General features: G+C 30.0%; 1 protein-coding gene and 1 long non-coding RNA gene across 2 annotated transcripts; both read right to left on the minus strand.

Moving 5' to 3' along the window:
* Nucleotides 1–660: 660 nt before the first annotated feature.
* On the minus strand, nt 661–3788 carry LOC126898208 (dynein regulatory complex subunit 4-like; the record flags this gene model as incomplete). Its single annotated transcript, XM_050672149.1, has 2 exons — nt 3656–3788; nt 661–1352 (listed from the first exon to the last, which is right to left on the minus strand). Coding segments are annotated over exons 1-2 (825 nt in total), but the record flags the coding sequence as incomplete, so codon positions are not given.
* A 1692-nt stretch (nt 3789–5480) lies between these two features.
* Nucleotides 5481–6114, minus strand: LOC126899852 (uncharacterized). Its single transcript, XR_007702723.1, has 3 exons — nt 6055–6114; nt 5719–5772; nt 5481–5557 (listed from the first exon to the last, which is right to left on the minus strand). It is a non-coding gene; the product is annotated as an uncharacterized LOC126899852 (long non-coding RNA).
* Nucleotides 6115–12786: the final 6672 nt, after the last annotated feature.

Consider the following 12786-nt stretch of genomic DNA (forward strand, 5'->3'; position numbering starts at 1 on the left):
CACACCTGGTTTGGAATATTTATACTTGTCCCCATCTGATATAATTTTTAAAGTAATAATATAATTTAACATTTTTTTATTATTTTCATCTAAAGAATTTAATAACGTTTCCTTGTACTTAATCACTAGAATGTCATTTGTCTTAAATAAAGCATTTAATTTTTTATGAAGCTCTTCAATTAAACTTTTTTGTTTACTTATTTTAGAGTCGAAATCAATATTTTTTGTTGAATTGCAAATAATTTCACCATTACTATATATATTTAAATGATGTTCACTTAACTCTCGAAAAATTTGATCGAATTTATTTATGTAATACTCTAATGTTTTTTTTTCCAAATTGAATTGTTTTTGCACATTCAATAAGATTTTTATAAAATTTTCTTTCATTGTGCAACTTTCAAGTTTTTGTTCTTTATAACTTATTTCCAATGCATCATATTCAATTATTATATCATTTAATCGCTTTTTGTATTTATCAATTTGTTTTTCTCTATATCTTAACATTTTTTTATCGTTTATATAATAATTCATTTTTTTTTGTAATTTAATGTTATCTTTCTTATTTTTTTCTAAAAAATCTTTTAGTTGTTCATTATGTTTTTCAAGAAATTTAAGATGTTTGTCTGATGAATTATTTTTGACATTTATCGTTTCTAATTTTCTTTTTAAACAACTTATAAGTGATTGGTTGCTAATAGTAATTTCTTGATAAAATGTATGCATATCTTCAAATTCATTCTTATGTTGTTCTAAAAGTAATTTTATTTGTTTTTCTTTTATATTTTCTATTTGTGCCAACTCAATTTCATTTTTTTTTGTAATTTTTTCAATTATATAGTTTCGTTGTTTTTCTATACGATCCATTATTTGAGACATTTGACATTCCATCCATTTCGTTTTATCTTTTAATGCTTCAATATGTTTGATTTTTAATGTTTTTATTTGATTTGTATGTTGGATATTATTTTGAAGTATTTTTTCTTTTAGTGATGTATTAATATTGAATAAATCAGTAATTTGTTGGTCACAATCTAATGCTATACATTTTAAAATTTGTGTATTTTCAGACTGAACCTTATTTAGATTGATATTATGTTCATAGATTAGTTGAAGTCTTTGTTGCCGATTTTTTTTTTCAACTTTGTCGATCTTTTGAAAATTTTCTTCTGCAATATTTTGCATTAAATTCATATCTGATGCCAGTGAAACCAAATTTTTTTTAGTTATATCCCAAAATATTTGCAATTGGTCTCTTTCAATTTGATATATTGATCTATTTTGGCGTTCCTGTAATAACTCATCATATAATTTTTGTGTGAAGTCCAGTAGAGAAGTGTGTCCCAGTTCAGCTATGTTAATATTATCAATTATTATGTTTTGTTTTTTCAATATTTTATTCATATTTTACTTCTATAGTTGAATTCACAATAATAGAATAAAAATTGGTGTATAATGCCTTTTAATTTATTTATAAAATTTGTTATTTTATGTTAATTAGTCGCATTGTTTTTTTTCACTATTGCAAAATATACAAAAATTTTTGTATTTTAATATTATAATTAGAAGTTTAAAAATTTTAAATCAGACATATCAAAATAACAACATAATAAATTTGTAACTTAGTAGCTAAAAAAACAATATCCATTTGTTAAAATTTGCTAAGTGACATTTTAAAAATTAATTAATAAGCTAACCTTAATAATATCAATAGTAACATTGCACTGATTACTTATTTTATAAATATATGAAATTATACGTATAATTTTTTTGAATACCTGATTAATAACCTGTCTACAGTGGTGGATTCAGAATAACAACTTTTTTTTATGAAAAACCCAACCAATGGGTTGGGCCCCATAGTCTGTTAAGGCAACTACCTAGGTGAAGGTAATATTGAAAACAAATCCCCTGGCAACAGGTAAAACGCAGGTTCCGTTACCATCACACGTGCGCTTCGCCTGCTATGCGGACGACTCATTGGTGGCAGTGGAAGGCACCTCGTCCGAGGAGGCTGGATTTCGTGCAAACTGCGCGCTTAGAACAATCACTGCCTGGATCCAGCAGGAGGGGAGTGGACTGATCCTCACCCTGGATGAGACCGAAGCGGTCTTGTTCACGGACAGGTACAAGTTCACTCCTCCACGGCTCGCCGTGCTGGGGGTGGAGATCCTGCTTAAGGACTCGATGACTTATTTGGGCCTTGTCATAGACAAACGTCTAAAGTTCAGGCCGCACATTACTCGTGCGGGCTTAGAAAATTATATACAGGCTGGTGGTACTCATGCCCAATCTAGGAGGGCCGAGGGAGATGTGACGTTGATTCTTAGTCAGTAGAGCACACTCGGTCCTTCTGTATGAGTCCTCGGTTTGTTCGTATACTTTCGAGTATTTGTCCAAAAACTGAGAAGTTCTGTTTTGGGTACTGAGGCGGGCGACGATCTGAACAATTTCAGCGTACCGAACGTTGTCCGGAGTGGCGGCTGGTATCCTGTCGTCACTGCCGCCCACCGACCTGCTCGCCGAGAAACGCCCCGCCGGGCATGAGCTCCGCCGTGAACGCGGCCGGGTACTCGAGGCAGTACCTCTCCTATCTTCGATTTCAGAAAAAAAAAACGGTTCACGCCCAAGATAGATGAAAGATCTGATAGAGCTGGCTAGCAACTTTAGAGAAATTTTCTCTGGAACGGCTGGCCGAAGAAAAGAAGTATTTCACCGAAGAGAATAGCTTCAAATAAGAAACCGCCACCGAGGAAAGAGGTTGTTAAACCGGAAATAACCGGTCTGTAGCAGCACGATGCTACAACTGTAACTGAACTGTGGGAGAGAAATACGGCGACAACGGAATATGGGAAACCGGACAAGAAAAGCTAGATCGCCCAAAATACCATAAGCGCTTGGTTTATTGTTTGATACTGAAGTTTCCAACCAGGAACCCAAAAATGCGACGGAAAAGGGGAGTGTTTACGGAAGAAATGTACGGTAAAGAGAGAAGTTTCGGAAATATTGGAGAGTAGTGCAAAACTTTGACCAAGGATTACAAGCAGCTCTCTCCGAGAATAGTTTGCCGAATAAATCCCTGGAAGATTCGGAACAAGACCTAATAACGCGTGAGCTGTTAACTGTCCCGCAGTATTTCCTGGTAAAACTTCCGAAGAAGTTGACTTTCACTGGTATCACTCAGAACCGAAGAAAATCAGACACAGATTCACTTAATAACTTCCGGTCTGACCCGTAAACTTGTTTACCGGAAAACTTTTCCCAAAGAACAAGGTTATCATTCAACGTCCGACCAGGAGCCAAATCGTAATGAATCAACAGAGAAAAACTTTGTGGGAAATATTTCACAAGGTATCACGACCTCTTCTAACACAATCAAGAACGGTAAGAGAGCAACAACAAACGGAGCACCGAAGAAGTACAGTGTGCCACTATAATACGGTACTGTGTTTCCCTCAGCCGCATATCATGTTATCAACCTAAATGAAAGTAAATCGGAATCTGAATCATAAGTGCACAGTGGCCTGGTGGTAAGGTTTGTTTATACGACGCCTTGGGTCGCAGGTTCTAATCTCGTACTGTGCCTCTTTTTTCACACGATTTCCGGTACACTTTCTATAACCGTCCGTCAATACCCGTAGGCCGTGTTAACTACCAGCCATTGAACTAAAGCTTCCAACAAAATTTTTGGTGGCTCTACTTAATTCATAAGCAACCGGGTCGTATGATTTACCGTGGGTTGCATGGTAGTAATTTGTTAAACCAATGAACAAAAGGACTCGAGTCATTGTACATGACATCCGGTTAAAAGAGAAAACTCCGACTAGTTTGAATGCATATCCTTATAACTGCGAAAAACAGAATACTATTACACGTAAGGTGTAAGAATTAAAGCAAAAAGGTTTTATAGAACCTAATACCACGCCAAGATCAGCTCCCGTAGTTCTCGCCAAGAAAAAAAATTGATCCCAGTGATTATTATGCGTGATCCACCAGATTTACGGGAGACTAAATCTTTGAACAGAATCTAACACATATCCAATGCCCCACTGGCACAAAATGGCATTGGCAGGTCAGTTTTACACAGGGGTCAAGACCGCTCACCGCGTTCCGCATACAAATGGGCTTCTACCATTTTAAAGTAATGCCTTTGACCTTAAAAATGCCCCGGCTACTTTTCAATGGTAGGTGAGCGAAGTTATGCGTTGATAAGTCGGTAATTCGTGTATGTGTACTTAAATGATATTGTGGTTTACTCAGTGAGTATGTAGGAACATCTTAACGACATGCAACGAGTCTTGGAACGGTTACAAACACATAAGTTGTCCATGGACACATTTCGACGGGAATTGTAAGTTAGTAAAAAGTTCTTCGTACAACTTTGGTTGACAAACCACAAAATTACTGGGACAGCTGTATTTCGAATATAATTTTTTCAAATGAAAGTTTTCGGAACAAGCTAACAGAGCACTCCCTCTGAACGGACCTTTGCTCGAGAAGCGAAATCACTCGGCGATTGGCTGTTGGACATTATTTTAACGTGTTAACACCCGGACTCACGGAATGAAATCACGAAACAAGAACAAATAACTAAACAGAATAAGGATTACACCGAATCGTTGCCCATAAATTATCAATTTTACACAAAAAAAGGCGAAGTATGACCATAACTTCGATGTGATTACCGAAAATTATAATTTTCGTGGAGGGGAGAACAATCCTTTCAAAATATCGTTTTGTTTTATTGTTTATGACTAATAAAGTTATTCAATTATTTGATTTTCGTGTTGTCTATATTCGAAACAACATAACCTTGACTTCTATTATCGTACACGCGAACATGTCACACGATTTTATGTACTGGCGTACTATGTTATTCAGGCCATTCCAATAGAAACCCCGCGGAATGATAACGGCGCGCCGTTTGATCGTTCTGTAAGTTTATTAAAAAAATAAGGATTTATTATTGAGGTAAAAATAGATCACAATTATGAATATTGTCTAATTAGTGTAGTCTTCGTGAGTATGTGATGAACTGGGTGTTCCAAATCCAAGTTCTATCACGCGGATAAGTGTAATGAAGAGTCAAAATAATAATTATAATGCAACATTCACTGATTGAACCAAGAAGATGGTCAAGTCCCCTTTTATATTTACACTATTCATTAAATATTAATACCATAATATTTTCTTCAATTAAGGTATTTGGCTGTATAATCTTACTTTCTAGTAATTACAATGTTACATATAAATTCCTTAAAACTACAATTTACAAAATAATTATGCGTTCACTAAATTAGTAACAATTGACACAATACCATTTATTAAATACGAAACATAAAATAAATCAGCATTAACCTTTAGGCTTACGTCAATTATTAAAGCAAGACAAAAATTAAAAAAACAGTTTTTAGATGAGAAAAAATTACTTTTAGAATGTTATTAAATTTAAAAACAAATATATCACAAATATTACCTTTGACATGACACTCCATTTCCCCGTGCCCGGGGAGACCACAATAGGGGCATATTTTTGCGACTGGAGGCAGACCAGCAGCTAAACAAAATAATTGAAATTAGCAATAATTATTAGTCTCAATTAAGTATAATGACAAAATTAAACATTATAAATAAATAAAAACTAATTGAAAGTATAACCCAATATTTGCTAACTAAATAATAGGTGGTATACTAGTGAGAATTACACAAAATTATTACCTTTTACGTGACAATAATTTTCTATGTGGCTATTTTGGCCACAATGATTGCAAGCTGAAATTGATAAAAATAGTGTAAATCATTAAAATTTTCAATTAAAGTTTTTTTTTAATCCAAATTTAAGGTAAATTGGGGTAGTTGTAAATGTATTTTAAATGATCAATACACATGATTATATTTTCATGTTATATTTAATGATAGTAACACATATAAGGACCAGACTTTTAAAATAAAATAAAAGCTGATAAATAATCCTGGAGAAAATATAAATTAACAATTACCCCACTCGCCACTATAGTAATAGAACATTATGTAAAATAAATTTTAATAACTTACCACCTCTAAATTTTTTCTTTATTTCATTTTTATTGGGCGGTGGTGGCCCTCTTTTTTTTCTATTTCCACCTCCCCACCACTATTTGTGAATGTGAAATACATCTAGAACAAAATAAGAATAATTAGACATAGGCCCATAGATAATTTATAAGGAGTTTTAATTACATTAACCTCCTTATTTACACTTTTAATTAAAATTCATTAATTAAAAAAATAGATATAACATTTAATGAAATGTGAATCATATTGTTTAGATAAGATAGATTATCATTAGTAATTCAAATAATTGTATTGTTAAATTTTAATTAGGTTAAAAAAATATTTCAGAGATCTATTTATAGCAGTGAAGTTCATTCTAAATATTTTACACAAAAAAATAAATTTTATTTATACATTGGTTCAAAAATTGTTGACCCTCTTATCAATAACGTAACTAAACAGTTCTAGAGGGGGGCTTAGTCTCTTCCCAAAAAATTAGAAAATTATGTATGTTAATAATAACATACATAATTCATGTCAGAATCTGATGTACATAAATAGGATGTCCCATCAAGTTTTGACATGTATAATTTAACTATTTAAAGTTTCGAATTTTTGAGTTAAAGTACATAATACACGAGAGATTACAAACACAGGTAGCTCATTGTTTTTTATGAGATAGCTGTCACAGACACCGAGTGTTTATTGTCAATTTTATAGATATACTTTCACAATAGATATAGACAATCAATAGATATACTTTCTGTATTGCCAGTTGATGTATTTATAAATTCACAACAATGTGCCTTACCTTATCTATTAATAAGAAATACTGTGTATCTGCGAATATCGATATCATAGAAAAACCAATTAGCTACTTGTATTTGTAATCCCTCGTGTATTATATATGTATATTAACTCAAAAATTTGAAACTTTAAATAGTTATATCTTATCAAATAATAAAGTTATATTAAAAATTCATATGCACTTTACTATTAAATTAACTCAAACATTTTATTAAATTCAAAATATGTGTTCTCATTTAAAAAACAAATTTGACACCCTTACAAAGTATAAAGGATGAATTTAAAAAGTATTACATAGTTAATAATTCAAGAATAATGTGTAACTAAAGATTACCAAAAAAAAAATTGTTTAAATTATATTTATTCTGTAAGTAATTGAGTGGGTTATAACGTAATTATAACTAATTACGTCATCTATTGTCCCCGGGGAAAACAATGGGTGCACAGGTGAGACGCATTGGATATAAATAGTGATTTTTTAAAAACTCATCCCAACACGTGGAATAATTCAGCTAATTATAAATATGGCGAGGAAAAAATAAAAAAAATAATTAGGACATAATATCATTTTTAACCTATTTTGTTGGTCTTTAAAAGTTGTATATAAAGCTTATAATAAAAAAATAAACGGTAGCACAGTGGGGTCGAGACACAGTGTAGACGAGGCATAGATGGGACAAGTATAGATGATATCTGACAGTAATTAAAATCACTATCATAAGAAACACTTCGATGCAAATCTGTAGATAGTGTTTCATTTATAGAAATTGGTGGATTATTCCAAAAGCAACATCAACTCTTATTTCTTTGATTATATCCTGATTAGTAGTTCTTTGATTTTAAAATATAATATATCAATAAATACTAATTATAATTATTAAATTTAGTATGAAATTGATATTCAATAATTTAATATTATAATTTATACGGAGAAATTATAAAAATAATTAAGAAGTTATATTTGCTTTACTTTTACGTGTATAATAATTTAAAGGGCTTGATACAATATTTTTCCATAAAAACTCTTTGTTACTATAAATAAATGCACTGGACTACAAGGAACTTTCATCAGAAGCAAAAATATACTTTTCTAAATCAACTTTTCGCGATGTTTTTAAATGTGCAATTAGACTTTTTATATCACTTCTAAGTTTTAATATTATTAAAAAATAATTAAGAACAAAAAAAAATTGTTTTAAATTAATACTGATTTTGATTGTTAATATGTTAAAAATAAGGAAAATGACATATTTAACCTATTTTTTTAATCGTTTAAAGTTGATTTTTGTAAATATTTATAAAAAAAAAAAATTTATTTTACTATAACTTTTAGCTCAATTGGTAAGTGTGAAATTGACATCATTAAATAGAAAATTTTATGAGAATTAAAAAAATTGTATCATTAAGATTAATATGCAGTCAGAAAGTTTTATAATTACTATTTTTTGTAAATTTATCAGAGAAGCTCAACTAGATCTTCAACTAGATACGAATTGTAGTCATTTGACGTATCGTTGAAAAAAGTAGGTCAAGTTAGAGTAGAGAAAATAAATGACAGTCACAAAAAAATATCTTCTCAGCTTTGCATCGAAGCTAAAATCTAAAATATAGTAAAATAATTTTAATATGAATAAGAAATTTCTTCTCGCCAGGGGCGACTACAGTGATGGGATCCTTGATCTTTATTGAAGTTATTGAATCTAAAAGAGATAAAAATCAAAGCAGTTGAACATCTATTTTAATTTAAAAAGAAATAAAAAAAAATTCAAAAAATTCATTGCCATACGCGGGTTGGAACCTAGTACCCCAAGCGTGTAAAACATAAGTTTGACCGATACGGCAACCGTATATCGCTAACGTCGCCTGAAAAAATTGGCTATTTAAGCTAGTTCAAATTTCAAAATTATTTTTCTCGACTCCAAAAAGCAAAAAAATTTATACAAGTTTAACTTTCTATGCTATATAAATTTTTATTTATATAATATTTATAAAAATCTGTACTCCCCTTGTCAGGTATTTTAAAATAAAATAAAATAAAATACAAAACCCAGAATTTTAACACAAAAATATCATAATTTTGTATACGGTAGTCATTTTCACCATGAAAACAAATCTAGAGGTCAAATTTTTTTTTTTAAATTAAAGTATATTACATAAGCTTTAATTTAAGATATATATATAAAAGTATCATTATTTCTGGAAGACTTTCAAAAATTTAATTGAAATGTCCTAATTTCAATAAGCATGTTTAAAGTTTTGACCCCCCTTGTATAAAGGGGTATGATCCGATTTACAAAAAATGTATGTCAGATGAAAAATGAATTTAAAAGAGATGAAGAATTCTGAATGGAAGACATGGGAGATGTCAATTTCTTTCTAGGAATACACATTGATTGGAATCGACCAAAAGGGATAGTTAAGATTCATTAACAACATTATATTAACCAACTATTAAAACAATTTAATTTAAATAATTGTAAGCCTATAGATACTCCTATGGAATATAAATTGTCATTAGAAGAAAATGAACATCAAACAACCAATTAACCTTATAAAGAACTACTTGGAAGTCTAATGTATATAGCTACATACACAAGACCTGATATCATGTACGCAGTTTCATATTTAAGTAGGAATCAAGCAAACCCATCAGATAGACATTGGAATTATCTAAAACGAATACTAAGATATTTAAAAGGTACTGACAAACTTTGTCTTATATATTCCAAGAAAAATTCAGAAGAACTTGTAGGATTTTGTGATGCTGACTACGCTGGAGATTTAGAAGATCGAAAATCAACTACTGGCTATTTATTATAAATTTATGGAAATACTGTCTGTTGGTTAAGTAAAAAGCAACCTACTGTTTCCCTTTCTACTGCCGAAGCTGAATATACAGCATTAGCATCAGCAGTTATTGAAGGTTTATGGTTAAGAGGGCTAATGGAGGAAATGGGATTTCTGCAAGAGAATCCTACAGTCATTTATGAAGACAATCAATCAACAATTCAAATTGTATATGAACCAAGAAAACACCAAAGATTTAAACATATAGATATTAAGTTTTGTTTTATTAAAGAAAGTATTGAGAATAAACAAATTGTAATAAACTATAAAAGTTCTCAGGAACAAGTGGCTGATATTTTAACTAAATCGTTATGTAAAATAACCTTTAGAAATTTAGTTATATTATTAGGTATGGAATAAGAGACTGATATACTTAATTATGCAAGATATTTTATTTAATTTTTTTTTTTAAATAGTTGTATATTTTATTTTGATATTTTAATTTAATTGTAACTACATAAGTTGAGGAGGAATGTTGAAGTTAACAACTTATGTGATAAGAATTCAAATATTGTTTATAAGATTATAAGTTAACCATATTTTCTTTTCTTGCAAGTTAATTATGTTATTACACATGTTATATGTGTCCGTTATGTAATAAAAGATTTCTTTTCATTGTTCTTACTCATTCTTATTTATTTTACAAGTGAATAAATTATAACAGTAAAGACATGAAGCCCCTTATACATAAACAAGGACATATATTTTTTACTTATTAAATAACAGTTATTATATTTGTGATACCAATGTATACCAAATTTGTGGGGGGCCCTGGGCTGCAGCCCATTCAGCTCTTCCCTAAATCCGGCTTTGTAATGGGATAGTTAACACATAGTTTCGGCACTGCCTACTGTAATATTGCTCAAGAATACGTTAAAATTAGAAAATACATCATTCCTGCAATAAAAGAACGAGTCCAAAAAATTACAGTCATCAAAAACGGTTAATTTGGATAACTTCAGATTTTAGCTTCGATGCGAAGCTGACAAGGTATTGGTTTTTTTGTCTGTTACCACTTTTTCTCAGCTCTCACCGAACCGATTACTTTCAATGATACGTCAAAAGATCACAAATCGTATCTAGTCAAAGACATTACCCTCAAAAATTAAAAAAAATTCCCCCGTTCCCCGTAAATGGGGGAAACCTCCAAAAAAATTACAAATTTAAAAATCGCTAATTTTCAAAATTCTCAAAATTTTTTTTACTAAAAATTGCCGTAACTTTTTCAAAAATGAACATATAATAATAATATAATAATATAATTTTTTATATAGATGCATGATATTATTACCTTTCATTTGGTATATTTTTTTCATAAATTTAACCCTGAACCTGCCCACGAGGGGGGATTTAAAATGACAACTTTTTTACAAATAATTAATTTTTTCAACTTAACTTTTGAAAGTGTTCCGGAAGGTCTGACACTTTTATATATATCTTAAATTAAAGCTAATGTAATATACTTTATCGTGAAAAAAAAAATTTCGGACTTTATTTTGTCTTCACGGTGAAAATGGCTACCAAATGCTATTATTGTGTGAAAATTCTCAATTTTATTTTTTACATTTTTAACTTTATAATGCTATAACTTATTGAAAAGTGTATTGATCAATATAATTTTTTTATGGGAAATACTATTTTTTAATAATCCCTTTTTCATTCGACATACTTTATCTTAATCAGGATATTAATAAGGAACTAGCAGTTTATGAAGCTTTTGGAATAATCCACCAATTTTTTAAAATTAAACACTATCTAAAGATTTGCATCGAAGCGTTTTTTTTTTATAGTGATTTTAATCACTGTCAGATATCATTATACTTGATCCAACTATGCCACGTCACCACTATGCCGCGACCCCCCCGTGCTGGGTTTTTTTTAGTATGTGTGTATGTATTCTTTTGGCCCTCAACATAATTGTTTGACTTTTATTCAACTTATAAGCAAAAAATATATTTTTTCAACTCTTAAATATATCATAGCCCATCGAACTTCCACTGAAACGGTGCCTTGTACTTATATACATATAGTTCATATCTAATATTGGTAGTGATTAATATTTAATATTGAAATAATATTTTAAAATAAATTACTACATATTTTGAATGAAGAATTCAATGAATTAATATATAGAATAACAGTTTATTTAACATATTATAAATATGTAGAAATAATTTTTTATAATCCTTTTAGTATGTAAGAACATTTTTAGTTAGTGTATATCAGAATCGTATTTATATTTCACCCTACCTAGGATATAATAACATACATAATTTATATGAAATGAATAAGGAAAAATTTTTTTAAGCACACTCTCCGATGANCGGCACAGTGGTGACGTGGCATAGTTGGATCAAGTATAATGATATCTGACAGTGATTAAAATCACTATAAAAAAAAAAAGCTTCGATCCAAATCTTGAGATAGTGTTTAATTTTAAAAAATTGGTGGATTATTCCAAAAGCTTCATAAACTGCTAGTTCCTTATTAATATCCTGATTAAGATAAAGTATGTCGATTGAAAAAGGGATTATTAAAAAATATTATTTCTCATAATAAAATAATGTTGATCCATACACTTTTCAATATGTAATAGCATTATAAAGTTAAAAATGTAAAAAATAAAATCGAGAATTTTCACACAATAATAGCATTCGGTAGACATTTTCACCGTGAAGACAAAATAAAGTCCGAAATTTTTTTTTTACATAATAAAGAACATTACATTAGCTTTACTTTAATTTCATTTTGAATCCCCCCCTGTAGGGAAGTAAAAAGTCAGATTTATAAAAAAAATATACCAAATGATAGGAAAAGACATCATGCATCTACAAAAAAAATAATTATATTGATCCATACATCTTTCAAAAAGTTATGGCACTTTAAAGTAACAAAAATTGAAAAAATTTCGAAAATTAGCGATTTTTAAATTTGTAATTTTTTTGGAGGTTTCACCCATTTACGGGGAATGAGGGAATATTTTTCAATTTATGAGGGTAATGTCTTCGACTAGATACGATTTGTGATCTTTTGACGTATCATTGAAAGAAATCGGTTCGGTGAGAGCTGAGAAAAAGTGGTAACAGACACAAAAAAAAA

The sequence above is a fragment of the Daktulosphaira vitifoliae genome, unplaced genomic scaffold, assembly GCF_025091365.1.
Source record: "Daktulosphaira vitifoliae isolate Bord-2020 unplaced genomic scaffold, ASM2509136v1 Scaffold_2, whole genome shotgun sequence".
NCBI classification, from domain to species: Eukaryota; Metazoa; Arthropoda; class Insecta; order Hemiptera; family Phylloxeridae; genus Daktulosphaira; species Daktulosphaira vitifoliae.